The sequence below is a fragment of the Pan paniscus genome, chromosome 18 (genome assembly GCF_029289425.2).
Source record: "Pan paniscus chromosome 18, NHGRI_mPanPan1-v2.0_pri, whole genome shotgun sequence".
NCBI lineage: Eukaryota > Metazoa > Chordata > Mammalia > Primates > Hominidae > Pan > Pan paniscus.
The window spans coordinates 94,223,152-94,250,387 of NC_073267.2; the positions used below are offsets into that span (position 1 = coordinate 94,223,152).

General features: G+C 48.7%; 1 protein-coding gene across 2 annotated transcripts; it reads right to left on the bottom strand.

Moving 5' to 3' along the window:
- MEAK7 (MTOR associated protein, eak-7 homolog) lies at nucleotides 1-26,546 on the bottom strand. Of its 2 annotated transcripts, XM_055100525.2 has the most exons (9): nucleotides 26,423-26,489; nucleotides 24,515-24,656; nucleotides 19,730-19,907; nucleotides 17,498-17,728; nucleotides 11,072-11,216; nucleotides 8,424-8,852; nucleotides 4,393-4,511; nucleotides 2,337-2,516; nucleotides 1-1,835 (listed from the first exon to the last, which is right to left on the bottom strand). In XM_055100525.2, the coding sequence occupies exons 3-9, from the start codon at nucleotides 19,880-19,882 to the stop codon at nucleotides 1,722-1,724; spliced, it is 1,371 nt and encodes a 456-aa protein (XP_054956500.2). In that variant the 5' UTR covers nucleotides 19,883-19,907; nucleotides 24,515-24,656; nucleotides 26,423-26,489; the 3' UTR covers nucleotides 1-1,721. The 2 variants fall into 2 exon arrangements, with proteins under 2 accessions (XP_054956500.2, XP_003820910.4); XM_003820862.6 differs by lacking the exon at nucleotides 24,515-24,656 and having other exon boundaries at nucleotides 26,423-26,546.
- Between the last annotated feature and the right edge of the window lie 690 nt (nucleotides 26,547-27,236).

A 27,236-nucleotide genomic window follows, 5' to 3' on the forward strand; every position in this document is an offset into this window, starting at 1 on the left:
GACACTGACGGACATTTAATTTTTTTTTTAACTGAGGCATCATGGCAGTTTAATAGTGAGGTATTTAATTTCATTTTTATAAAAAAACATTCCAAAACAAAGTAACAATAGGAACCTAAATTCTTTGGACTTACAGTAGAGATGCTTGAGGATCCTAATATTCTACATCTGCCAACATGTCAGGTAGGAAGTTCACAATGTTCCCCAGAAGCCATTACAAACTGGCTAAGGAAAATCAGTTATGACTAAGTCCTTGTCTGCATCATGCTCCTGCCCCTCCACACACTGTCTGAGCGTGCACTCAGACAGTGCCTGAATCAGGGCTATTGCTAAGTGGAAGGTTTGATGAACCTCACAGTAGAAAATGCAAGGCCTGCAAAAATGTGAAGAGCTCGATTTATGATGGCTTATAATCAAGGCAAACTATACAACAAGAGGTTGTATTTTCATCAGATCTGCAAAAGGTCAAAGCTTACAGCAAAAGACAAAAGGAAGAGGTATATATCTTAGAGACAAGCTCGCAGCACCTTTAAGTGGGGAGATCTCATGGCCAACCAGTGACTCACCGTGTGTTGTTTTCCAGACGTGGGCAGATGGCAGCTCTGCTGACCCCACAACCCACCTACACGATCTTCAGCATTTCAGGATCACTGGAGCTTGTTTAAAGTGAGTCTACACTGCTGAATTTCCCATCATCCCCCTCGGGAGCAGCCCTGGGCAAATGGCTGCACTGACGGCTGTGACTCAGGCACTGGTTCCTGGAGATCTAGAACCCAGGCCAGTCACTCACCACTGATTTATGGAATGGACCATATACGTATTTATCAACCAAGTTCCCAAACTTAGGGTGCCCAATGTCCCTCACTTTGAAGTTGGCAAGAGAACCACAACTTTGCTTCTCTGTAGACAGATCTCCCAACTTTCCCATCTGTTCCTCACACACATTCATTTAAAAACAGCTGAGAGAGCTGGGTGTGGAACCTTATTACAAATACCTTCTGAGGACTCACGCCACCACCAGACCATGTTACCTCAAAGTCTCCTGCCTCCATTTCCCCATTTTATACACAGTTCATGCTTTTAAATACAGAACTCCCATGCCATTGGAAGCTGTTCCCAGAAAGCGTCGAGATTTTCATCCAGATGCCTCTGTCCCTCACCCGTCAGAACAGACCATCAGGTACCACCTTCTAACAGGGATGGCCTGAGTGAGGCCATATGAACCCCAGCGGGAGGAACCCCCTCCTCAATAGAGAAGTTGAGATCCCAGCAATGCTAATGCCAGCGGAATTCTCTAATGCCAGCGGAATTCTCTAATGCCAGCGGAATTCCCTAATGCCAGCAGAATTCCCTAATGCCAGCAGAATTCCCTAATGCCAGCGGGGGTCTGAAAGGTCTCAGCTGCTTAGGATTTCGTTGGTAAAAAAGAACAAAGTATAAGACTGAGTTACTAATTTGACACAAGATTTCTCAGAGAGATCCTGAGGGTGACCCTGTAGGGCAAAAAAGAAAACTTAAAAACCATCTATTTCTGGGAGATCCACGCATGAGTCAGGACATGACTTCAGAGGGCGTCTTCTTGGCACATGTGGGACTACCTGGCTGTGACCCGTGCAGCACGCTATTACAGTTAAACCATGTGGGAGGGAAGAGGGGCTGCAGGCGGTGCCCTCTACCCAGAGGAATCCAGGTCCTGGCTCCAGGAAGGCTCAGGCGGCTCCTCATTCATCGTCCGGGACTTCCCGGAGCCCTTCGCTGTGGCGCGAATGCCCACTGATCTCCAGCAGGGCCTGGGCCTCAGGGTCCGCATCCAGGATGCTCTTGTTGCCCTTGGCCTTGAGAAGAGAAGAAAGGGTGGGTGTGTTCCATGATGGCCCAACAACAGGCAGCAGCTTCCTGCTAGTTTTCCAGCCTTCTTGGGTGGAATCAGGCTCCGGTTCCCCCTAAGGCCCCTCCCACTCTGGGATTCAGTGGCTGGGTGGGCAGGAGGTATTACAGGAGGTTCAGGGGCCAACAGCAACTCAGGTGCAGAACCAGGGAAGGAGAAGGAACCCTAGACATTCCTCCTCTTGCAGGTGGGCAGAGAGAATGAAGGGCCACCTGGGCTCGCACTTGGGGAACCCCCCTTCCTAGGGCTGCTCTACTAAACCACCCACAAATCCCAGACAAGACTTCCAGCCATGCATCTCCTGGCATCCAAGCCAGCATCAGCTACCAGGATCAATATGGGATAAACTATCTGCAGACAGAAGAGTAAAGGGGTAATGGTAAGAAAATGCAGAAAGGCCCCCAGGCTCAAGGCGCCATCCTGGGATGCAGAGGACGGCTCCACTCACCAACTGCTCCTCTGAGGGGTCTCCAACCGCCCACACCTCCATCTTATCAAACTGGAAGTTCTCCTGAGCCGACAGCTGCGGGCTGCTGTACGTGGTGCACGTGGGCTTGGCTCTGCTGTGTCCTTTCCCAAAATCAACATCCACCCAAAGCCCAAAGTAATTGTGCTGCCCCCCCATACCCTGCAAAGGAAGCCAGGACAGAGAATAGCATCAGCAACTCCTCAGGGTCTGTGGACATCAAATACCACAAGCCAGCCTCTCGCCTTAAGTACCAGCCTGAGACAGGGGCGGGTGAGTGGTGAATGCCATCATCTTGTTTTCCTTAACTGTGAAATATATCAATTACTGCCATTGAAGCATCCCATGCCAAGTTACTAGAACAGTCATCTATGTCTCCAGACACCCACCCCATGGCTCTTTCTCAAGAAGATTTGCTGGCTGAAAGCACAAGTGACATCAGAGAATTAAAAATGTTAAATATATATAGAGAAAGAGAACTCCAGGGCCCAGGGCCCCGCCCAGTTAAGGTAAGGGGAGAGGTGAACACAGAAGCTGACACTGCAAAGCCCCTGTGTTGGGGCCCCAGTGCCCCGCTTCCGGGCAGCGATCCTCACCCCAAGACAGGCTGGGAAACTCGGCTCCGAGTGTGTGGCTTACAGGATGCGGAGGCAGACCCGGAGGCGGATGCGAACCCCTGTGCCTTCCACCCTCAGTCCCATGGCTGGGCTGTGAGCTGTTCAATCTCGCCCTGCAGAGAACCTCCTCTGGTCCCTGGTAGGCCTGGAACACCTGGCACGCCCTAGTTCTGACCTTGGGCAACCAGAGACCCGAGCACACTGTCCAGAGTTGACACGCGGAGCCGCTCTCTCAGGGCCAAGGACGAGCGATGACCGGGGCCTGCCGGGTGCTGCCTGTGAGGCTGGCACCCTCACTCCTGCCGCCACCAGACCGCCCTTTCCAGAAGGTGCCAGGTGTTCTACGTGGCCTGGGCACGCCCCTCCGTCTCTCCAGGGCAGCAGTGTGGTAAGCCTGGGAAGGACGCTGGTCCTTCTAGCGGACCAGCCTTCTCTGCCCTCAGCTCTGCAGACACAGGGCTGGATTTTCCCAATAAGAGCTTTCTGTCAGCTGGGCTCACGCCTGTAATCCCAGCACTTTAGGAGGCCAAGGCGGGCGGATCACGAGGTCAGGAGATTGAGACCATCCTGGCTAACATGGTGAAACCCCGTCTCTACTAAAAATACAAAAAAAATTAGCCAGGCGTGGTGGCGGGCGCCTGTGGTCCCAGCTACTTGGGAGGCTGAGGCAGGAGAATGGCGTGAACCTGGGAGGCGGAGCTTGCAGTGAGCCGAGATCACGCCACTGCACTCCAGCCTGGACAAGAGTGGACTCCATCTCAAAAAGAAAAAAAAGAAAAGAAAAGAGCTTTCTGTCAAGCAGCAGAGGAAAGAAATCAGCAGGGGAGCTGGCAGGAGCAAGCTGAGCTTCGGCGTGGATGCTGCCCCAGCTCCTGCCCTTGGGCCTGCCTGGACCCGTGCCCACCCATTCCCTGCACCCGGCCTAGGCCTCCCCCGCTTCCCCCTGCTTCCTGTGCCATGTCACCAAGCTGAAGCGAGGGCTGGACAGGAGCCACGGTCACCCCAACTGGGGCCCCACATGCTGTCTCATGAGCTGCTGGCCGTCCATACCCCTTGGTCCAGCACTCCCACGTATGAGGCAGGCCAGCGACGCGCAGGGACAGATCTGGCGCTGACACCATCCCTAGCCACAAAGGCTACAAACCAATCATCTGAGGGCCAGAAAAATGGGCCAAGTGTGCCATCTGCACACAAACCACTGAGAAGCCCCAGCAGGGGCCACATCCTTCTCTAAGGGAAATCCTGGCCCAGCTGTCACTGCCCCCAGCACCGGCCCTGGAAACAGAAAGAACTGGACACGGTGTGCGTGAGGAGCTGAATGCCACGCGCCCTGCCCTGATCTGTGGAGCTGAGCCTCAGGGTTGACACCTTTGCTGGGGGACATCACCAAGGCGAGACCACCACGCTCTGCCTGGGCTCACCAGTCCGTTCGGGATCGTCTGCTGTCCATGGTTCAAGTACATGTAGTGGTCGTTGTAGCCCGTGTGTGTGTACACAGCCATGCTGGGGCAGATGGAGAACAGGAAGCATCTGTTGTCCCCTGAAAGTAGCCAGAGAACAAAACAAACAGGGTCGGTGTCTGAGCCGGTCCCACAGGCCGGAAATGCCGGTAAGCTGCAGCTCAGGAAGGAACACGGCCAAGACCCTTCTCACCCATGTCCAGGTGTCGGCAGATCAGGGTTTGGGACAAGCTGCTAGGGACCCAGGTGGATGAGCTGGGGATGCAGGGATTAGAGGGACAGCTAATAAGGAATGGGACATCTTTTAGCTCTGGCCAGGGGAGCAGAGATCAGAACTCTGCCCACTGTCTGCTGGAATCAGTTCAGGCTGGCCAAGCACATCCGAGCCAGAAAGAGCAGACTTCCTTTAGCTTATGAGCACGGGGCAGGCGGTCACTCCGCAGAGACTGAGGCCTCCAGCACAGCCTACCTGAGCAGGCAAGTGACGCTGCGTAGTGCTGACCCCGGCCGGAAAGAAAGTACCATGCAGAGAGAGAAAACCTGCAGCTGCAGAGCTGTCCCCAGGGGCACGGCCTACGAAAGGTAGTAGTCTACCCTCGCCCAAAGGCATGGGGTGGGCACACAGGCCATTAAAAGAAAGGTACCAGTCAAAACTCTGGAAACTATGGGTCCCGAGTCTCAGAGACTCCTTCACTCCATAAGCACCTCAGCACTGGGGACAGGGCCGTAGGCCAGGCCTCGTCCTCGGAGCTCCCAGCGAGGGACACTTCCCACCATGTTCTGAGGACTTGGCCGGAAGGGCTGCCTGCCTTGACACCAGCATACACAACTGTCACAACAAGCTGGAAGGCTGCAGAGAAACAAGCTCATGGGAATTTGGGGTTGGGCTATTCATCAGGTGGGAAAGAAGTCACAGGAAGCAAATTGGGGGCACCATGATGGAACGCAGATAAGAAGGGGGCACCAAGACCAGGAGGCTGGAAGAGGACGATGGCCCCGGGCAAGCCAACAGGGCTCAGTCTGTAGAGTGTGGGCTGACACCGCCCAAGGCCTCCAATCTAGAAAGATCGCTGGAGGGCCTCTGCCATCAGGGTCTGGGAGGCTTCTGGGAGGCAGCTTCCGAGGTCAAGAGGGAGGCCCTGAAACAGAGCTGGTTGGGGCAAGAGTCCCCATGGAGAAGGGATCCCATGAGGACAAGGTGTGGGACAGGAAGGGAACAGTGGGGCTTGAGAGCGTCGGGTGGAGGAAGGAGGATAGTTAGGCTAGAAAGTTCCACTGGAACCAGCTAAGAGAAGGGCTTTACTCTGGGCTACAGACTCAGGCTTGCTTCACTGGGTTTCAGCAGCCCCAGAGGCTTGAGGGCAGGTTTAGACGCCGCCATGAACAGCTGGGTCACACCCATCTGCATTGACCCCGCCCCGCTCTCCCGCACTGGACTTCAGGTAAGCGGCCCTTTGCTTTGCAATCCTGAGCCTGTCTTGCTGCGGAGCAAGGTCACAGGGCCACAGAGTTCAGGCCTCAGCTGCGATAGGCCCAGATCCTAGTCCACCCCCAAGGGCTGTTCTCCATAGGGAAAGCCAGGAGGGGGAAGCATCATTCCCCAGGATACAGGGCAAGGACCTGATGAGTTATGATTATCTGCGGAACAAAGTGACGCCAACAGCGAGGACTCCTTATCTCATTCCCATAAAACAGTACCCAAGCATGCGGCCACCAGCACCTGACGCTCGGCCGCTGAGGAGCTGCCTGCCCACACAGCATGGTTTCGTGTAATTCTGAGGAGCTGAGGCCCAGAAAATGAATCAATCACCTTGCCCAGGGCCAGAGCTGGGACTCAAAATCCTGTGTTCAATCCAAAGCCTTGGGCGTTTTCAACGATTGCACAGAAGACACAAGCCAAAAGGCTCTAAGTATAATCAATTCTTCTTTCCTCAAGCAAAAACACTCTGATGAAAACAGTCCTTTAAAAAGGTTTACGAAGCCACATTACCCCACAGGGAAATATCCTCTGTATTCAAGGAGGTGGCCACCCTCCCCAGCATTTGCCTTGTTTGCCCCACAGCTATTAAATCACTTAAAGTCTCAGATATTAGAGGTCATTATTTCCAGGACAAGCGGACAGCACGCTCTCCGAACTTGACCCACAGTCCACGGATTTGTACCATGCGTGGTGTGAGGCTGCCCTCTGCTGTTATTTCGTGAGTATGGACACGTACTGCAACAGAATGAAAGTTTGAAAACTTGGCCACTGCATTTTTCCCATATGCTTCAGCAAGATTATGTCTGCTTGTTAATAAAACATAAAGAGCCAGCAGAGTCCATCTCAAATTAACATTAAAGGCTCTGGAGGGAGCAGCAGCTTTACCCTGATCAGGATGCTCAGGGTCTTTTCATATCCTAAAGCTGAGCCTTCAGCCATGCAGTGAGGCAGAGCAATGTGTAATTTCCCCGGAGCCCGAGGCTGGGCTGGTGGGCACATGCCCTATGCCTGTGACATGGAGGCAGGGAAAGGTGGGTGTGCAGAAGAGAGTGGCCGTGGCAAGGCTGAGGCTGCTGTCTCTAGAAAGGCCCACCTGCAGGGCCGGCCCTGGGCTGGCACCTGGAAACTTTGATTTGGGGAGAATTCCCACCATTCCCAGAACTAAGATAAAGATCTAGAACATCCTGAAACCTAGATATAAATCAAACCCTAGAAACAATGCGATCTAGGAGATAGAGGTGCGCAACCCTCAACCTGGTGACCCCTGCTACCTGTTCCAGCCAGATGCCACCTAGCCTCCGCTGAAAGCTCTCCTGCAAGGGCAACTCCACCCGGACACAGTTCCCGGCCTTCAGAACCTCTGCCTGGTGGAGAAATGACGATTCCAGAGGTGCGGGGTAAGATACAGGATGTACCTGGGAATGCCAAAGGCAAACCCTGGGGATGGTGGCCCACTCTCAAGTACAGAGGACAGCCCACTGATGGGCGACGCGTCTGTAAACATTTCAAAAACTATCTATCTATCTATCTATCTATCCATCCATCCATCCATCCATCCATCCATCCATCCATCTAGAGATGGAGTCTCGCTCTGTTGCTCAGGCTGGAGTGCAGTGGTATGATCTCGGCTCACTGCAACTCTGCTTCCCAGGTTCAAGCAATTCTCATGCCTCAGCCTCCCACATAGCTGGGATTACAGGCGTGCGCCACCACACCCATCTAATTTGTGTACTTTCAGTAGAGACGTGGTTTCACCACGTTCACCAGGCTGGTCTCAAATGCCTGACCTCAAGTGATCCACCTGCCTCGGACTCCCAAAGTGCTGGGATTACAGGCTTGAGCCACCGTGCCCAGCCTTTTTTTTTTTTTTTTTTTTTTTTTTTTTAAGATAGAGGCAAGGTCTCACTATGTTGCCCATGCTGGTCTCAAACTCCTGGGTTCAAGTGATCCTCCTGCCTCAGCTTCCCAAAATGCTGGGATTCCAGGTGTGAGCCACTGCACCTGGCCTATGTTTTAAATATTTTTAAAGGACTCTTTTCATCAGAGTATTCTTCCTTGAGGGAAGGAGAATAATTTACTTAGAACCTTTCATCCAGTGCATTCAAGGTCATGCACAAAGCTTCCAAATTCCAACAAGCAAACGCGTGGCGGTGGGGGCAGGGGCAGGAAGGCCCAGGGAAGGAAAATGTCCGATCTGAACCAATTACCATCTCCTGGTCCCCTCGGAGGCATCTGTGGCTTGACTTCTCCCACGCCCTATAGACCCGGCACCGTGTAATAACCGGGCCCGTGTCCTCACCTGAAAACTGGGGGTCACACGGCCTGTCCTGAAGAACTCTGATGTGATAAACACCACAGAGCAGCATCACATTTTCCTATCGCCCCGACTGCATCTAGAGAAACACTTGGAGAAGATGGGAGAGCCCTATTTAGCACCCCCACCCTCTCCCTTTCTCCAGAGCTCTTTGCCCGTGCTGTGCCACTCGTCAAGGTTCAGGTCACCAAGTCTTACCTTGAAACTGAGGCTTCACCTCCCAAGAGCAAGAGGCAAACCCACCGAACACATGCTTGTCATGGTCCTCGAGGACAGCCACACAGGGCCCCCGGTGAGTGATGTGGCCGCAGAGCTGAGAGAAGCTGTGTCCGTGGAGCTCAGACGAAAAGAGCAGGCGCCAGCGGTGCCGCTGCTCCCGAGGCAGCTGGGCGTTGATGTACATGACAGAGAGGACATCCAGGATGCTCTCAAAACCCCTGCCCTGGTCCACTTGACACTCAGGGACCAGGGTAGTCAGATCAAGAGACGAGCACAGGACGAGAAAGCCCTTGCAAATGACCACACTCAGGAATATGGCCACATGGGGGACCCTGAACACCCAGTCCTCGATCACGGCTCGGTCACAGTCATAGTCCAGCCACTGGGGCCCCAGAAGCCTCTTGCCATCTAGGGGAAGGGGATGGTCAGCATTAGTGGGGCTGTTATGTCACCGTTTAGCTACTATCTAAACCCACACTGATCAGTGTGGGAGCCACGAGTCACATGCAATTACTGAGCACACAAAACAGGGCTCGTGTGAATTAAGAGGTGCCGTCAGTGTAAAAGGCACACCTGATTTCAAAGATTTGGTATGAAAAAAGAATGTAAAATATCTCAATTTTTACATATTCATTACATTTCAAAATTGAATTTAGGACATATTATTAGAATCAGTTTTCCCCTGTCTCTCTTTACTCTTTTAACATGGTCCCTAGAAAAGTGAAAATTTCACATGGGGCTTGCTTTGTCTATTGGCCAGCACTGATATAAACAATCCGACTTCAACACTTTTCTCTCCTCTCCAAGCAGCATTTCAGAACCCCTCGAGATGGCAGTGCCCTGGCAATGGGGCTGGAATAAATGCCTGAGCTACACCTGGAGCCGCTCATCCAAGGGCGTCAGTCCTGCCAAGGTCACTGGAAGGGGACTGTTCCCAGCCAGTCAAGGGGCTAGTAGGGCACTTCCTGGGACTCCTGCAGTTTATCTGGGAAGTGCGGGTTTCATTCGCCACTAATCAGGCTTAATCACACAGCACTTGGAGCCCTATTTTCCATCCCTCACCCACTAAGAGTGGAGGTGACAGTAAGAGCGTGGGAGCACACACCTGGGACTCCAACAGCTGGCTTCAAACCCGAGCTCAGGAACAGCATGACCTTGCCAAGGTCTGGACCTCTGTGCCTCAGTTTCCTCAGGTGTAAAGTGGAGGTAAGGCCAGAACCTGCCCCGCTCGGTTATTACAAGGAACAGAGGAGCTTTTACGTCTTAAGCTCTTGCTGACACAAAGGCCCCATTTACAGAGATTATAATTCCCAACCTAGCGAAAATTTGACTAAGCTGAAATATTTTGTCTAACTCAGGCCCGTTTTATTAAGCAGGAAATGTAAAAGTACTCCCAACTTCTGATAATTCAAAATTCCTATCATTTCTATTTATTTTTCAAACAGTTTCATTTCTCATTACCTATATATTACTTGAAATCTTAAGGATAATTTTAATCGTCTGAATTAACTTTCTCTACTTCAATGAAAACTTTAATTTTTATTTTCATGACTCTTCTTTTAAAACATACTAATTCTAGACGGATGAACGGTTTACCCATAAGACGAATTACTGATACTTACTTGTAAAATTCTTTCCAAGTTCCAAATACCTCATCTGAACTAACTTCTGAAATATAACCTATTTTCAAGCTGTACTTTAAAATCTGGCTTTAAAACAAAAGGGCAACATATTTATAAAGTAAGTCTGCTTTGCAAAGTGATTTGCCACAAGGTTTTTTTTTTAAATCCCAATTAAATTTAAATATATACTGCTTCTCACCCAACAACAGAATACACATGCTTCTCAAATGTGCTTTAACCATTATCCAGAAGTGACCATATTATAGGCCATAAGTGATGCATCAACAAATTTTAAAGGATTCAAATAATACAAAGTATGTTCTCTAAACATAATGAAATATAATCAAAAATCAATACTAGAAGGCAATTTGAGGAATTCACAGGCATGGAGAAATTAAATAACACACTGTTACATAGCCAATAGGCCAAATGAAAAAATCCTAAGGGACATTAGAAAATATTGAGATCAATGAAAATAAAAACATAACCTATCAAAACTTATGGCATGCAGCGAAGGCAGTGCTGAAAGGGAAATGTGCAAGTGTAAATGCTTATTTGAAAAAGAAGATCTCGAATCAATAACCTAGTATTCTATCTTAAGAAACTAGGAAAAGAAGACCAAACAAATTTAAAGCAAACAGAAGGAAGAAAATAAAAGCTAGGGGAAAATAAACAGAAACTAGAAAGACGAGAGAAAATTAATGAAACTAAAAGCTGGTTCTTCAAAAAGCACCGACAAAAATGTGAAAACCCTTTAGCCAGACTAAGAGGAAAAAGGGACAAGAAACAAATTATTTAAATCAGTAATGGAAGTGGGGACATCCCTATTGCTTTTGGGAAAATAAGGATTATTTAAAAATATGCCAACAAACTAGAAAACCTAGAAGAAGGTTCGAGGGCTCACGCATTCTGGTTTCAAAGCTTTACTACACAGCTACCGTAATGGAGACAGGAGGTACCGCTCTACAGCAAAAGACCTAAATCACCGAGTCCACGCACACTTGCCTTGCAGCTTCACCTCAGAGAGCAGCTGAGCAGCCAGCACCTGCACCCGGGGGGCGGGTCCTGGGGCTTCCTTCCCAGTCCAGCCTCTCAGCTCCTGTCTGTGGCTTAGCACGTGCACCACAGAGCCAACCAGATCCTCTGTAAACTTTAAGATCACAATTTTACCATTAAAAACAGTTCCACCATATCCTGAGACCTATGTCATGTCCACATGGAGAAGGGCAATTTTCTTTAACGCCAACTATGATGGGCCACAATGTGGGGAAAGGTCATGCAATGTATGTAGTTACTCGTTTTTCTAATGATGCACTTGACTGGCCTAGAACTTTTCCCAAAGCCTTTGTCCAGGAGTTCTGACCTCATCCCAACAGTATTGGGGTTTAGGACTCCCCGAGGATGGACAGCTCCACAATGCCTGCTGTCTTCATTGCTCAAACCAACAGGATGATTTGCTGAGGCCCAGGAGCTACCCCCTCCAGAAAATCCCTGATCTCCCCAAATTTGGTTGAGATCTAAGGTTTATTTTGCTGAGTTTTACTTGCTTCCAAAAAGGAAGGCAAGTCTTCCTGTTTCCATAATGATAGAGGGCAAGCAACTGCTTTCTGGAGTTGCAGCTCGCTTCCAACAGGGAAGGGGAGTTGGAGGTTTTCCTGCTTCTAAGATGGCAGAGGGCAGTCTGCAGCCTGGGCCCCACTCCTAGGAAAGTAGCTGAATTGGGGTTTTGTTTTAAAAATTCTCCTGATGACTAAAACTTAAAAGTAACAACCAACTGGTCTTCATTTACCAATGGTCTTCTCCTTACCATTAGAGCACTCAGTAATTGTACAAACTGTGTGAGCGTGTGTTTGTTTTGCTGAACTGTTTTTATTTGTGGCTTCTGTTTTTATTGTTTCAGTCTTTTTCCCACTTGGTTTGATCAACTCTACCTGACTGACTTGGTCAAATCCGAGGGAACGTTCCAAATTATAGGGAAACAAGGCCTCTGAATTGGCTAAATTCCCATAGCTGGGGGAAAAAAAAAAAAAGAAGGAAAGAGCAAGGCCACCAAAAGGAAAAAAACATTCTGACTACCTGAGGGGCTTTATTTCCATAACCTTTACTAGCCAGGCCCAAACTGAAAGACCCAGGGCAGCCGCCCACACTCTCGCTGGGCGGCTAAGTTTCTGCCCCGCCTCTTTTTTTTTTTTTTTTTTTTTTTTTTTTTTACCTCAACAGCCTGAGTTTGGTTCCTACATCAAAATCCTTTCTGGTGTGATATTTGTGTTACTTTTGAAATACCAGTCATTTTTGTCCCAGGTAAAATACGGTAGTAAAAGATTTAAAATGATTTTTTTAAAGAGCTCAATGGTTAAAGTCAGCTTAATTAAAAGCTAATCAAGGTAGGTGTGTGTGTGTGTGTGTGTGTGTGTGTGTGTGTGTGTGTGTGTGTGTATTTAAAGGGACATAATGCCTTTTTGTCTCTCCTAGGGTCTTGTTTTTAGAAAAAAGAAGATTTATTTCCTTCTCAATCAACTGAATTTTTTTCTCCATTTGCTTCTGCGGGTCTCTCCTTCCTCTTGCCACCCTCCGCTGTATGAAGGACCTAAAATAATGTCTAACAGTCTGGGATTCCTTAAAGAAAACAGAGAAGGTGCCACACTCGTTTCTGAGAGAAATTTGTTTCTTTACAGAACCCCAAAGTTATAAACAGACCAGTTCCTCTCAGCTCTTAAGCTGCTTGCTTTTCTACTGTGTTACCTGATTTTTGTCTAAAAAAGTTATTACTACACAGCTACTCTTTAATGAAACCAAAAGTTGGTTCATTGAAAAGATCAACAAAAATATGAAGAATCTTTAGCTACACTGACAGAAAAAAGGGAGACAATTCAAATTATTTAAATCAAAAATGGAAGTAGGGGGCTGGGCGTGGTGGCTCACGCCTATAATCCCTCCACTTTGGGAGGCCAAGGCGAGTGGATTACTTGAGGTCAGGAGATCGAGACCAGTCTGGCCAACGTGGTGAAACTATATTTCTAAAAATACAAAAATTAACTTTGGGAGGCCAAGGTGGGCAGATCATTTGAGGTTAGGAGGTCGCGACCAGCCTGGCCAACATGATGAGACCCCCATCTCTACTAAAAATACAAAAATTAACCAGGCATGGTGACGCACACCTGTAATCCTACCTACTTGGGATGCTGAGGCAGGAGAATCGTTTGAGCCTGGGAGGCAGAGGTTGCGGTGAGCTGAGGTTGTGCCACTGCACTCCAGCCTGGGCAATGGAGCAAGACCCTGTCTTAAAAAAAAAAAAAAAAAAAAAAGGTCTGGGCACGGTGACTCACGCCTATAATCCCAGCACTTTGGGAGGCCGAGGCAGGTGGATCACGAGGTCAGGAGATCAAGGCCATATTGGCTAACATGGTGAAACCCCATCTCTACTAAAAGTACAAAAAATTAGCCGGGCGTGGTGGCAGGCACCTGTAGTCCCAGCCACTTGGGAAGCTGAGGCAGGAGAATGACGTGAACCCAGGAGGCGGAGCTTGCAGTGAGCTGAGATCGCGCCACTGCACTTCAGCCTCGGCGAAGGCGCAAGACTCCGTCTCAAAAAAAAAAAAAAGAAAGAAAAAAGAAAACAGATTTAAATTTTGTTAAATTAAGGTTATCATATCCATGTAACATTTTGTATTGTTTTTAAAGTCCTTTTGCTGTTAAGTTACAGGGCTGTGATTCCTAGGGCTAAAAGGGACTTGAATCCTGCTACATCTTCAACACTGAAAAACAAAGCCTCATTTTGAGACCCAGGAAAAGATGGCAATCAAACTGTGTTCACGAGACACAGGGCCTGAAATTTAAAATATTTAACCCCTCTAGGCCCAGGGACTATTGTGGAAGAGGTGGATGTATGAGATTCTAAGGGCCGATTTTGAGAGAGAAAATTAGTTCAGAGGTTCTCTGTAAATTAAATATTAATATCAAACATACACTGATCCAACACCAGCATCTGGGTCCTTGTGTCAGATTAACAAGGTTTTCTTGGAGCATAACCCACTTTTTCATTTAAAGAATTATAAAAGGTTATAAAAAGGTTTATACAAATTATGTCTTATGGTCAAGATGATTAAAATTTAATAGATTTGTTTATAAGACTTGACAGAGATTTAAGTGGCCTCATACTGTCTTTATTAGGGCTTATTGTTTGGGAAATTAAGTCTCCTCTCTCAAAAAAAATAAAGGTTTTTACCCTTTTCTTCAAAACCTTTGAGTTAGCACTTTGGCTAAATGACTTATTTTACAATGACCTGTGATCTTATTTTGTGATATCAAGTGTTTTATTTTATTTTATTTTATTTATTTATTTATTTTTGGAGATGAAGTCTGACTCTGTCACCCAGGCTAGAGTGCAGTGGCACAATCTTGGCTCACTGCAACCTCCACCTCTCGAGTTCAAGTGATTCTCCTGCCTTGGCCTCCCGAGTAGCTGGGACTACAGATGTGTGCCACCACGCCTGGCCAATTTTTGTATTTTTGGTAGAGACAGGGTTTCACCATGTTAGCGAGGCTGGTCTTGAACTCTTGACCTCAGATAATCCACCCGCCTTGGCCTCCCAAAGTGCTGGGATTACAGGCGTGAGCCACTGCGCCCGGCCTATATCAAGTGCTTTAAACTTCTGATATTTGACAAACTTTCCAGAATCAAATTCGAAATTCAGTCCTTTTGACTTCAATTATTGTTTTGGTATTAGGTCCCTTGAGCTCCAAGGGAGACATATTGGGCTTACTTGGTATAATGCAATCATACAGGAAGCACTGTCAAATATGAAATGGTGTTTAACCATCTTTGGACCACATTTATGTAAGTGTGTTATTAGTATGTGTTCCAAAATTGTATGAGATTCCTGTGATTCTGATGTGTCTTAGTATATGTTATCAGTAGTAATTACTATTATGTAAAGTTGTTGTATGCCAGAGAAGTACCCAAATTTCCTTGTCAATTCTGTCTTTAACCATGGCTGTTCTAAGACTTTTGACATCCACAATTGTTTTACTTTGATCCTTTTATAGGGCAGTTTATAGTCAGCTATAAAACTCTGAGGAGTACTCTTAAATATCGGTTCTGATAACTTTAGAGATTGTGCTGTTGGAATAGAAAGGAAAACTTCCAGGACTCATAGGGGGCTGATGTATTCATGAGGATTGCCGATCCAATATCAAGCAAGCAAGAAGTTAATTGCACGGACCGAACTAACAGATGACCGAAATAATCTTTTATGACATTTTGTTTACAACATCAGCTGTTTTTTTTCCAGAGTCAAGAAAACTTTCTCTTTTAAGCTATTTACAGCTTTCAACAATTAAAATATACTCTAGTGAGCAAAATTTAAAACATAATCCCTTTCTGTCTACCTAATTTCTCTAAAATTTGGAAACTATTTGTGAGTATTCTTAATTTATGGCAATATAATTATTTGCATACATTCAATAAGAATCTGTTTTCTTTTATAACAGGACATAATTGGAAACACTGGTTATTTCATGAAGGCTTTGACTGGAACAGCATTTTCAGATTACCTTGAGAAAATGAAGCTGACCTGTAGAGCTGATAAAAGCCACTGGACAAACTGGCCTCACACTGTCCTTTACAGGGTCCTGATCTGTAAGTAAAGGATGTCACTTTCTGACAGGCCCAAATACTCCAAGTTTTCTTGGGACCTCAAAAAGAGAGGAATTCACCCAAGTCACATGGGTATCCACAGGCACAGATAAATTCTTGGCTAGGCTTGGAGCTCTTAGAAAGGTCTAATCTAAAAAAATGAAATAAAATAAAATAAAATAAATAAAAATGTCTAATCTCAGACTCCTTAAGGAAAAGTTCTAGCAAAGATAATTCAAACAAAGAGAGTCAGTGTCTATATGGCAAATTATTACTGTTGCTGCACTTTATGCAAAATAATCAAGCTAAGTATAATTAGACTACAACTTATTTTACAAATAAGTTGGTCCGACTATGATTTTGTCTTTAATGAAAGTGGGGAATTGAAGAGAGAAAAATGTTTCAAAATAAACCATATACACTGGTTATTGGATTCTAGCTTTGACCAGTGTCAATTTTTATTATTTTCTACAATTTGGACTGAACCCTAGAATTTTTTCCTGGCTACAAGTCTTTAAAATAACATTTCAATCTTTTTCCTTCCTTCTATTCCTTTTTTTCCCCCCATTTTTCTGATTTGAAGTCATTAAAAAATAAGCTGTGCTCTTCTTAAAGCTCTGAGAACTAAAGCTAGACAACTTAAACTCTGGAGTAACAGCGACCTATTTATATACAGAACCATTTTCGTACCTGCCTGCTGATATATGGACTTCAGAGTAATATGGCCTATATCAGTTTTCCAGTGTTGTCTTCCCTTTTTTGTTTGTTGTTTTTCTCTCTTCCTCCCTATTTTTTCTTCATGGGACATGAGACTTCACAACCTGCTAAAAATGAGCTTACCTAAAAACATATCTGACTAGGAATAAACCATTCTGGACATGACAGATCAGACAAAACCCAAGCCCTGAGACTCATTTTCCTCTAAAATCCTTTCTCCAAAAGATTTCTGAAAGACAAAGCAGGAAAAAATAAAAACTCAGGACTCCAATTCACTCTGCCAAAAGGAAAAATTAAGCTAAAAGCTGAGTCTTGCAAGAAACTGCCTTTCCCTTTGTTCCTAAGCAGAGAGCTACAGATACAAGGTTTAAAATCTCCACAGCTGGCCAGCGTGGAGGCTCATGCCTACAATCCTACCACTTTGGGAGGCCAAGGCAGGCGGACCACCTAAGCTCAGGAGTTTGAGACCAGCCTGGCCAACGTGGTGAAACCCCGTTTCTACTAAAAATACAAAAATCAGCCAGGCATGGTGGTGTGTGCCTGTAGTCCCAGCTACTCAGGAGGCTGAGGCAGGAGAATCACTTGAACCTGAGAGGCAGAGGTTGCAGTGAGCCAAGATTGTGCCACTCAACTCCAGCCTGGGTGACAGATCAAGACTCCATTTCAAAAAATAAATAAATAAAATAAAATCTCCACAGGTAGTGACTATGCTCACCTGATCATATGTAAAGTGCTGATTTACTGAGTGCAAGACAAACACACATTGACTATTTCCCTACCTGCTCCCTTCCTCTTAACAAAATATGGATTCAGTAATGGGACCAGACCCTCCCTCCTTCCCCTGCAGTCTGCTTTTCCCCTTTAAGTCCTGAAGCCCTCAAAATCATCTTTGGAGAAAGGCACAGGACTCTCTCCCAGACATGCCCTCAACCTTGGCAAAATAAACTTCGATTAATTGAAACCCAGCTCAAATACTTTTTGGTTTACTCCTCCATGTGCCGTGTAACTGGCCTCCATCCCCCCACCGATGGTCACCAAGACTGCTGAGGAGGCTGCAAAGGGCCTCGCGGCCTCACTACCTTTTGGACTTCTCTGGCCTTCACGGGACCTTCTGTGGCAGAAATCATTTTCATAATCATGAGACTCTTCTCCTTGGAGTTTCCTTTCAACAGGTGGGACATGGATGCTGTGAACTGCTCCTGGGACACGTTCTCACTGGGTCCCTTTGCCTTCCCTGTCAGGTCGACCCTCCGCATGCCATCGTACAGCCTGGTGACCATCTCTGGGGGAAGAGCTTCCCCGACGTGGTTCTGCCGGGGACAAGCAGAAAAATACGGTTAGACAGTGCACAAGTTGAACTTGGTTACTAGGAGTTATTATTTTAGGCAGATAGAGAGGAAAAGGGGTCCTTGGGAAGTTTTCATTTTTTAAAGCATCTCTGAAAAAGTTTCTTGTAAAGCCCCGTCTCTTAGAGCCAGGCCGGAAACTTTGATATGCAAATGCGGGCCATTAGAAACTGGGTCCATCCACCAAGGTGATTCCCATGGCTTTCTTGCCCTTTCCCCACATGTTCCTGGCAACATGGCCGCCTCCACATATCCCCATGTGTGTAGAACATCCATGGTGCCCTGCATTTACTTATTACAAGGCTAGGGTGGGAGGGCCAGCTTTTTCATGGGCTACGTGAATGACATACCTGGTCAAACCAATCCCGAGCCCTATGCAAATCAGACATCGCCTCCTCCAGCCTCTGCATATATACCTGGCTGGTGTCCACCGCACTTGAGGACCTCTTCTTTTGGCTTTGGAGCTACCCCTCCCTCCGTCTCTGTACAGGGGAGCCTCTTCCTTCTGCCTTCTCCTTCCTTCTTGCCTATTAAACTCTCCGCTCCTTAAAGCCACTCCACGTGTGTCCATGTCATTTTATCTAAACTGGCATAAGGACCAAAAACCCTGGTGTTCTTCCACTCATCGTGAGCCGTATCAGTAGTATCACAGGAAAATAAGTAGGGGGCCCAGACCAACCTCGGCCACTTCACAATGCTGCTGTCAGCTCCCAAATGCTCCTGCATCACCAGGATGCAGGACGTTCTCTCACCGAAGGGCCTCACACCACCTAAGCGTCCTGGGTGTAGCTCACTTTGGCCATCAGACTCTCCCACAATCTGCTCCCATCCTGCCTCCAAACTCTCCTGTCTTGTCATTCCTGCCTCTGGCCACCATCTGAGCTTCATTCTACTTTGAACATCATCTTCATTCTAGATTCTAGCAGCTGCCATTTGCATGTCGGAATTTATTAACACATGTAACATATGCCTGTGTACAGCTAATTTCGTCTCCATATTAGGGGTTACCAGCTTTTACTTCCTGTCCATGTTCCTTGGGCTCAGCATGTATTTTTCATTCATTTTTATTTAAATTTAGGTTTTTTGTTTGTTTGTTTGTTTGTTTGAGACAGGGTCTCCCTCTGTCACCCAGGATGGAGTGTGGTGGCTCCATCACAGCTCACTGGATGTAACTCCCTGGCCAGTTTCCTCATCTGCTCCCATGCTGCACATTCTAGAAGAGGAAGGAGGCTGCTAGGATGGCTGCCTGGACTCCCAGGAAGATGAGCTGACGGCATCTCCTTGTCAGTGTCTTGCCTCAGTCCAAGCACTCAAACCTGCAGCTGAGAGCCCCATGGAACGGGGAAAAACATGGGCAAATGGGCAGTTTTAACTCCCTGCAAGATGAGCCTTGAATCTAAAATGTGATTATTTTGTTAGGAATATCACGAAATTCCTAGCCATCAAACACATACACATTCTAGAGGCAAAGGTGCACCTGACACGTCATGGTTCCTGGACCGACGAGTCCAGGAGGGCAGACCCGTCACCGCGTCTGTCTCCCCATCTCTGGGAGGGCAGTCAGGAGGGACGTGGTTCAAGAGACACAGGAGGCAGGCTATCTCCTCTGATGTTCATCTCAAGTTAGAAATGTCCCCAAATGTCGTGTGAATCATTCATTATCTACTCCAGGTTCCTTTCTGTAGTACAGATAAGAGACTATTGATTTCAAAAAGGGGGAGGGATGCGTTTAGACACTGTCTATGGCTATTTTCACACAGTAAAGGCAGAGCAGAGGAGCTGCAACAGAGACCGCATAGCTCACAAAGCCAAAACTAGGTCACATCTGGCCCTTTACAGAAAACCAACTTTTTAGTGTTGCCATCCATCCCATTACAAAAACACGAAAGCAGATTCTGGCCTGAAAGCCACAGTTTGCAGACCCCTGCTCCCAACTAAACATGAACCACGGGTTGTTACTCTTGCCTGTAGTGCCTTCAGAGAGAAGGATTTGGATGAGACATTCGGGCTGTTTTTATCTGATGACAGAGCATCAAACAATCGATCAATCTCTGCCTGTTCCTCAGGAAGAAACTGTGAACAAAAGCTCTGCCCCACACGGCTTCTGCTGTTCCCCATCTGTCCTGATATCTGGCAGAATTCTCTGCAGAAGGAAAAGACACAACATTAGAAAAATCAAAATTTAATAATCACAGAAAATAAATGTTGAGAATTATATGGTCAAGTTAATATATACTGATATAGCCACAAAATGTAGCTAAAACACATCAGAGCTACATAATACTGGGTTTTGGGTTTTGTTTTTGTTTTGTGTTGCTGAGGTGGAATCTCACTCTGCTGACCAGGCTGGAGTGCAGTGGTGCCATCACAGCTCCCTGCAGCCTCAACCTCCTGGGCTCGGGCAATCCTCCCCACTCAGCCTCCTGAGTAGCTGGGACTACAGGACCACACCAGGATGCCTGGCTAATTTTTTTTTTTGTCTTCTGTAGAGATGGGGTCTTGCTATGTTGCCCAGGCTGGTCTCTAGCTTCTGGCCTTAAGTGATTCTCCTGCCTCAGCCTCCCAAAGTGCTGGGATTAGAGATGTGAACCACCGTGACTAGCTAATATTGTTTTGATGTGACAGAAATCAATAGCTGATACAAACAAAACTGGAAAAGCCCATCCTGACGCCCATGACCTACTGAAACACACCCATAATTGTCACAAAGTCTGGGTTTGAGAACATAGTGCCCAAGCTAATATAACCAAAGGCAGGACAAAAAAAATCTGTATTTTAATCAATCTAAATATTCATTCTTTAAAACCAGAGTTAGAAAATATAAATCAAAGGCTGAACAATCACCTGTATTTGAATAAACTCACCTCGAGAATACTGCTACACACTAGTTGGGAAGTTTTTCCTTTGTGATCCTGGCTCTGCCTCCTCCTAGCTGTGTAGTCTTGGGCAAGCTACTAAAACACTCTCTGCCTCAATCTCCCCATTTGTAAAGCAGAAGGAGTCACAGCCCAGCCTCAGAAGATTGCCGTGATTATCAACCAAGTCAACCAAAGCAAAGGGCCAAGACCTGCCTGGCACTGACCGTGCCTGTATGATCCCGGCCCGTGAGCCTCATCTGTTTGAGGCGCTGGGGTAGCGTTAACAGAGACTGGCACCAAGAGCAGGTGACCTGGGGCCTTGTTCACTGTCACAAACCTCATTATAGGAAAAGACAAGTGTCAAGCAATCGGGGGATTCAAACAAAAAAGCATGGTTGGAAATGAAAACAAACAAAAAATCTCTCAAGAGGTAAGGTGCTGTGACTGTTAATTCCTGGCCCTGGACTTTTTCCGGAAACCCAGTGTCAATGAGACTGCTGGAGAGAAAACGACCTTCTCCCACACAGGCACCTTGATAAACAAAGTCACTGCAGCAGTAAATTATCCCCCAAGGTATTTAGCCAAGGGGGAAAGGCCATGCTACTAGGGTGGGGCATGAGTCATGGTCCGCACCAAGCCATGACAATTCAAACCCTCAAGGGGTAACAGGGTAGTCAGGGTCTTTCTTTTCATTGCGATGAGATTCACATAAAATTAACCATTTTAAAGTGTACAGTGGCATTTAGGACCTTCACAATATGGTGCAACCCTCACAGATCCAAAACATGTTCATCACCCTCAGAGAAAACCCTGTACACAAGCAATCTCCTCTCATTCCTCCCTCCCACATGCCCTGGCCATCACCCGTCTACTTTCTGTCCCGATGCATTTCTGTATTCTGGGCGTTTCATATAAATGCAATTATATGGCCAGGCGTGGTGGCTCAAACCTGTCATCCGAGCACTTTGGGAGGCCAAGGCAGGAGAATCACTCGAGCCCAGGACTTTGAGACCAGCCACAGCAACATAGCAAGACCTCATCTCTACTAAAAACGTAAAAATTAGCCAGGCACGGTGGTATGTGCTTACAGTCCTAGCTGCTCCAAAGGCTGAGGTGGGAGGATCGCGGGAGCACAGGACGTCAAGGCTGCAGTGAGCTATGATCATGCCACTGCACTCCAGCCTGGGTAAAAGGGCAAGACACCGTCTCTAAAAAAATAATAAATGGAATTATATGATGTGTGGCCTTTTGTGATTGTCTCTTTTCATTTAGCATCGTGTTTTTGAGGCCCACTTATGTTGTAGCGTGGGTCAGCATTCCACTCCTTTTTATGGCTGATTAGTATTTTGTTGTATGGATGGACCACCTTTTGCTTATCCATCATTAGCTGATGGACACTGGGGCTGTTTCCACCTTCCGGCTATCATGAATAGTGCTGCAATGAACATCTGAGTACCTGAGTCCCCCTGTTCCAATTTCCAGTGTCGACACCTAGGAGTGGACGTGCTGGGTCACATGGTAATTCTGTTTAACATTCTGAGGGGCCACCAAGTGCTCTCCACTCTATAATCCCATCAGTAAAGCATGAGCTTCCATCTACCCACACCCCCACTAAAGCGAGTTATTTCTCCGCCTTTTATATGACAGCCATCCTCGAAGCAGATGGGCCTTTAACAGGCCTCACTGCTAATGTGCCCCTCTGCACAGGAAGTCTCCAGTGGGGGGCTCCTTGGAAGGGGATGGGGGTGCACTTTACACAGACAGGCTGGAAACAAGGGCTTACCCGACCCCGTTTGGGTGCTCACCCATGCCCCATCTGATCTCACCGCTTCCACTCCTCACGTTTCGCAGCAGCAGAAGAGCCCAGAAGGAAAACCTCCAGCCTGGACTCAATGTCCAGCGGCAGAGGGCTGTCCCCAGCTCTGAAACAGAGGGGCTGCACCGGCTGAGTCTGGGTGCTGTAGGGACACAGCCCAAGCAGCCAAAACAAAGCAGACCTACCCTCTCCATCAACTGGAAGAGCCTGCAAGGTGGGCCACACCATCTCCTGAGGTCAGGAGTTCGAAACTAGGTTGGCCAACGACATGAAACCCCATCTCTACTAAAAATACAAAAAAATTAGCCAGGCGTGGTGCTGTGCACCTGTAATCCCAGCTACTTGGGAGGCTGAGGCAGAAGAATTGGTTGAACCCGGACAGCGGAAGTCGCAGTGAGCCGAGACCACGCCACTGCACTCCAGCCTGGGCAACAGAGTTAGACTCGTCTCAAAAAAAAAAGAAAAAAAAAAAAAGAGGGGAAACAGAGACAAGGGCATGGGGACGGGTGTGGCCTGGGGGTGTAACAAGAAGAGTGAAGAGTGGAAAAGGTCCCAAAGGTCACATTCCAGCTGAGTCTTCAGAGACTCACAGGTGATTCACCAGGAAGTGGGAACAGCACGCACAGGGCATAAGCAAGAGCGTCGGGATCAGCGAGGCAAGGGTGGAACTCAGGGCACGTGGGGGAGGGCAGCAGAGGGCTGCAGCAGAAGGGGGCCCAGGCCTGACTCCCCCCAGCCCCTCACTTCCATCCCACCCCAACTCCCACTTTCTGCCAGAAACAGGCTCCCCCACTGTGGTCGGAGAACAGCAGCAGGGTGCAGCCTGGCCAGCCCTCACCAACCCCAGACGGCAGGGAGAAAGGTGCAGGGCTGGGCAAGTGCCAACAGGCAGGACAGGAATCCAGAAATGCTCAGAAGCGGCGCAGACCAGGGCAGGCCCAGGAGATGACAGGAAAGGCTTGGACGCAGACCCGGGCTGGCAACGCCACTTTTTCAAGCAGGAGAGAGGAGGGTGCATGGGAGCCCCCAGTAGGAAGCCCAGGGCTGGTGCCAGTGAGGTGGGAAGGTGGGCAGCCCCTAAGAACACAGCGCTGTCCGCAGCACTGCCATTCTTAGTACCTGCAGAGTGCTGGTGAAGAGACACGTCTCAGAACGGCTCAAGGACAGCCCGTCTCCTTTGAGAGCCCCGTGCCAGACAAGATAAAGAAATGGCAATGGTGTGGTGGCTCACGCCTGTAATCCCAGCACTTTGGGAGGCCGAGGCGGGTGGATCTCCTGAGGTCGGGAGCTCGAGACTAGCTGGACCAACACGGAGAAAACCCGTCTCTACTAAAAATACAAAATTAACCGGGCGTGGTGGTGCATGCCTGTAATCCCAGCTACTTGAGAGGCTGAGGCAGGAGAATTGCTTGAACCCAGGGGGCGGAGGTTGCAATGAGCCGAGATCATGCCATTGCACTCCAGCCTGGGCAACAAGAGTGAAACTCGGTCTCAAAAAAAAAAAAAAAAAAAGACAATGCACGCTGGTGCTGGTGCTGAGAGCGCACATCAAGGTTGCTTGTACCAGTGGAGCTCGACTGGAGCAGTTTCGTCCCCCAGGGGCATTTGGCAATGACTGGAAAAGTGCGTGGTTGCCACAACTGGGGGAGGGGAGTGCCGCTGGCATCTAGCAGGCAGAGGCCAGGGATGCTGCTAAAAATCCTACAGTGCACAGGATGGCCTTACGACAAGGAAGTGTCCGTCCCAGACATCGGTAGGGCTGAAGGTGAGAAAACCTGGCTTCCGAGGATGTAGGGCAGCGGAACAAAATGGAAGCGGAACTTGATACAAGGGAAGCCACAGAAGTCTCGAGGCCAATGTAGGGTTGTGTTATGCACAGCTTTGCAGAGAAGAGGCCACCCCATGTACCCAGGTGTACTCTGAAAGTCCCATGACACTGAGAAAACTTGCCAGGGACTGAAAGCTTTCCATCATCAAGCCTATAATCCCAGAACTTTGGGAGGATCATTTGAGGCCAGGAGTTTGAGACCAGCCTGGGCAACATAGTGAGACTTTGTCTCTGCCAAAAATACAAACCTCAGCCGGGTGTGGTGGCGTGTGTCTATAGTTCCAGCTATTCAGGAGGCTGAGGTGGGAAGATCGCTTGAACCAGGAGGCAGAGGTCGCAGTGAGCCAAGATCACAACAGTGCACTCCAGCCTGGGTGACAGAGCAAGACTCTGTCTCATAAAAACACAAACAAAAGTTCCAGCAGCCCATAATAAGTGACCAAGATTTTTTGCTTGACCAGACTTTAGTCAGGCTCCTGGGCCCATCTGCGTACCTCTTTGTAAAATCTGGTTTTAGCAAAACAAAACAAAACAAAACAAAACAAAACAAAACAAAACAAAAAAAACAAAAACCCACCAAACCACTCATCCTTGATATTTGATCACCATTATCTGTTCACTCGCTATCTAACCAGGTTTAATGCTTAGGTTAGGGATATCCAATCTTTCGGTTTCCCTGGGCCACACTGGAAGAACTGTCTTGGGCCACACATAAAACCCACTAACAATAACTGATAAGTGCATATATCTACATATATGGTAAAAAAAAAAATCTCATGTTTTAAGAAAGCTTATGAATTTGTGTTGGATGTCATTCAAAGCCACCTGAGGCCACACATGGCCCACGGGTTGGACGAGCTTGCCCTAGGTGATGTCTGATCACCCTGGCCTGCCTTCAGTAACAATCTGCTAGGTAGGCTTACCCAGAATCCACCCTAGCGCCCTGATGTTTCCTCAGTCATTTTCCATCCACTGATCCCCACCCTGCTTCCTGGCTTCCCACTTGCCCATGCTATAATCAGAGTTGAGCCCAATCTCTCTCCTTTACTACAAAATCCCATTGCTGTGGTCCCTATACCCATTGCAATGGTCTTGAATAATTAATATGCTTTTAATAAGCATCATTAATTAATTTCTTTAACATAAGGTTGAGAAGATTAAATAAGGTAACCCAGGGCATTTGATCTGCTTACTGGAGGTCAGAGACAGAATAATGGGCCCAAGACAACAGAGAATGGCTCCTTGAGTTCTTGTCTTAGAACAAGAGAAACTGCCCTGCTTGGAAGAAATGGAAGGTTGCTCTGCCTCTGTGATGGAGGGGTGGACAGGGACCGATTGTCTGCAGGATGGCCCCCAAGGTTCCCACTAGTATCCTAGGAATGGCTTAGTCACCTCCTGCTCAGAGCTTCTCCAACAGGCTGTTACATGGCTGCTTCCCACCCTGCCTGCCAAGCCCCAACTCTCTACTCCAAGCGCCCCGCATCCCTAGAGCCACACAAGGGGCCCTCCGTACCCCCACAAGCTGGGGAGATTCCAACTGCCTCATCTGGACAGGCTTCAAAGTCCTGTCCGTGTCTCAGAGCCCAGAGGCCCTTTTGCGAAGGGGCAGCTTGAGCCTGGGCAAGAAGTTCCTGTGGGCCAGAAGGTGACCTGTCCTGTGCTGGCCACCTACATGGCCTGGGAACAGTTATCAGCTCACTGTCCTGGAAAAGCCCAGATGGGTGTGGTCAGAATACAAGAAGGAAAACCCCCTCCACACACACTTCAATGTCTACCCCAGACTCGCCTCCTCCGTGGAGGCACCGCTCCCTTTCCGCGTCTACACAGGCTCTGAATCCCCCTTCAACACGGCTGGCCTTGGCCCTGGGGGAGGCACCTCGCCACCCTCTTACCTTGACCACATGAATAGCGGGAGGTGCAGGATGATTCTGATCCCCCCCAAGAGACCCTCCCTCCATCCCGCCCCGCTGTCCCCACCCCTCACCTCCCCGCAGCCTTCACCTCTCCCTCCCCCGACCCGAGGGCCTGGAGAGGCGTGGGAGGCCAGGGAGGAGCAGGGCCCAGGCCTACTCTGGACCCGTCTGCTCCAGTCCCCCCACTCAGCTGGGCCTGCGCCTCCAGGTCAGCTCACTGCGAACCTCAGCCCCGGTACCTACCCTGCCGGGCTTCCTGGTGCTGTCCGGTCCGGTCCAGCAGCCCACGGGATCCTCTCGAGAGCCGCCCCTTCCCTGTTGCCAGGCAACATTGCTGAGGGGCAGTCATTTGGCCCAATCGGGGAAGCGGAGGTGTGGGGCGGAACCCAAGAGAGGAGTCAGCCAATGGTGACGCACCTCACAGGGAGTGAGCCGAACCTGGTGGGTGCGGCTGGGGGCGGGGCCGCGGTCTGCGGGAGGAGCGGCTGCAGGCCCGGGAATCCGGCCCGGTTGCGTGCGTACCAAGTAGGCGCCTGGAGAGGGCGGCCAATGACTCACGCCAGGCCAGGCCAGCAGTGGTACCTGGGGAGAAGGGGTGTCTGGGCTGGGCGCTGGAGCGGAGTAGCCAGGGTGTGGGAGATCCTGGGGGAGAGGCTGAGCTTGGGGGTGAAGACACCCGGGGGAGGAGAGTGGCCCATGTGGAGCCCATGCAGAGGCCTCTGCAGTGCAGCCTCCTGGGCCCCAGGCAACTCTCCTCTGACTCCCCGGCCTGCTGGTCCTGGCCTAGAGCCTCGGGTCCGCCTCCCCTCGGGCCTCCCTCTGCCAGCTGCCCCTGCCTCGCTCTTCCCTGGCACCAGGTCCTTCCCGGCAGCCATCAGGCGCCAGCTCCACAGCCTGGCTAAACAGACTCCCTCCACCCCAAGTGCGCCTCTTCAGCCGGTTCCCGTTCACTCCAAGACGTCTGCACCTGTCACCCCACTTCTTCAGCTCGTTCCTTCTCAAACCCACCGAAACCTGGTCCCGGGGGCCTGCTCACTACATCCAAGGGGCGCTTTGG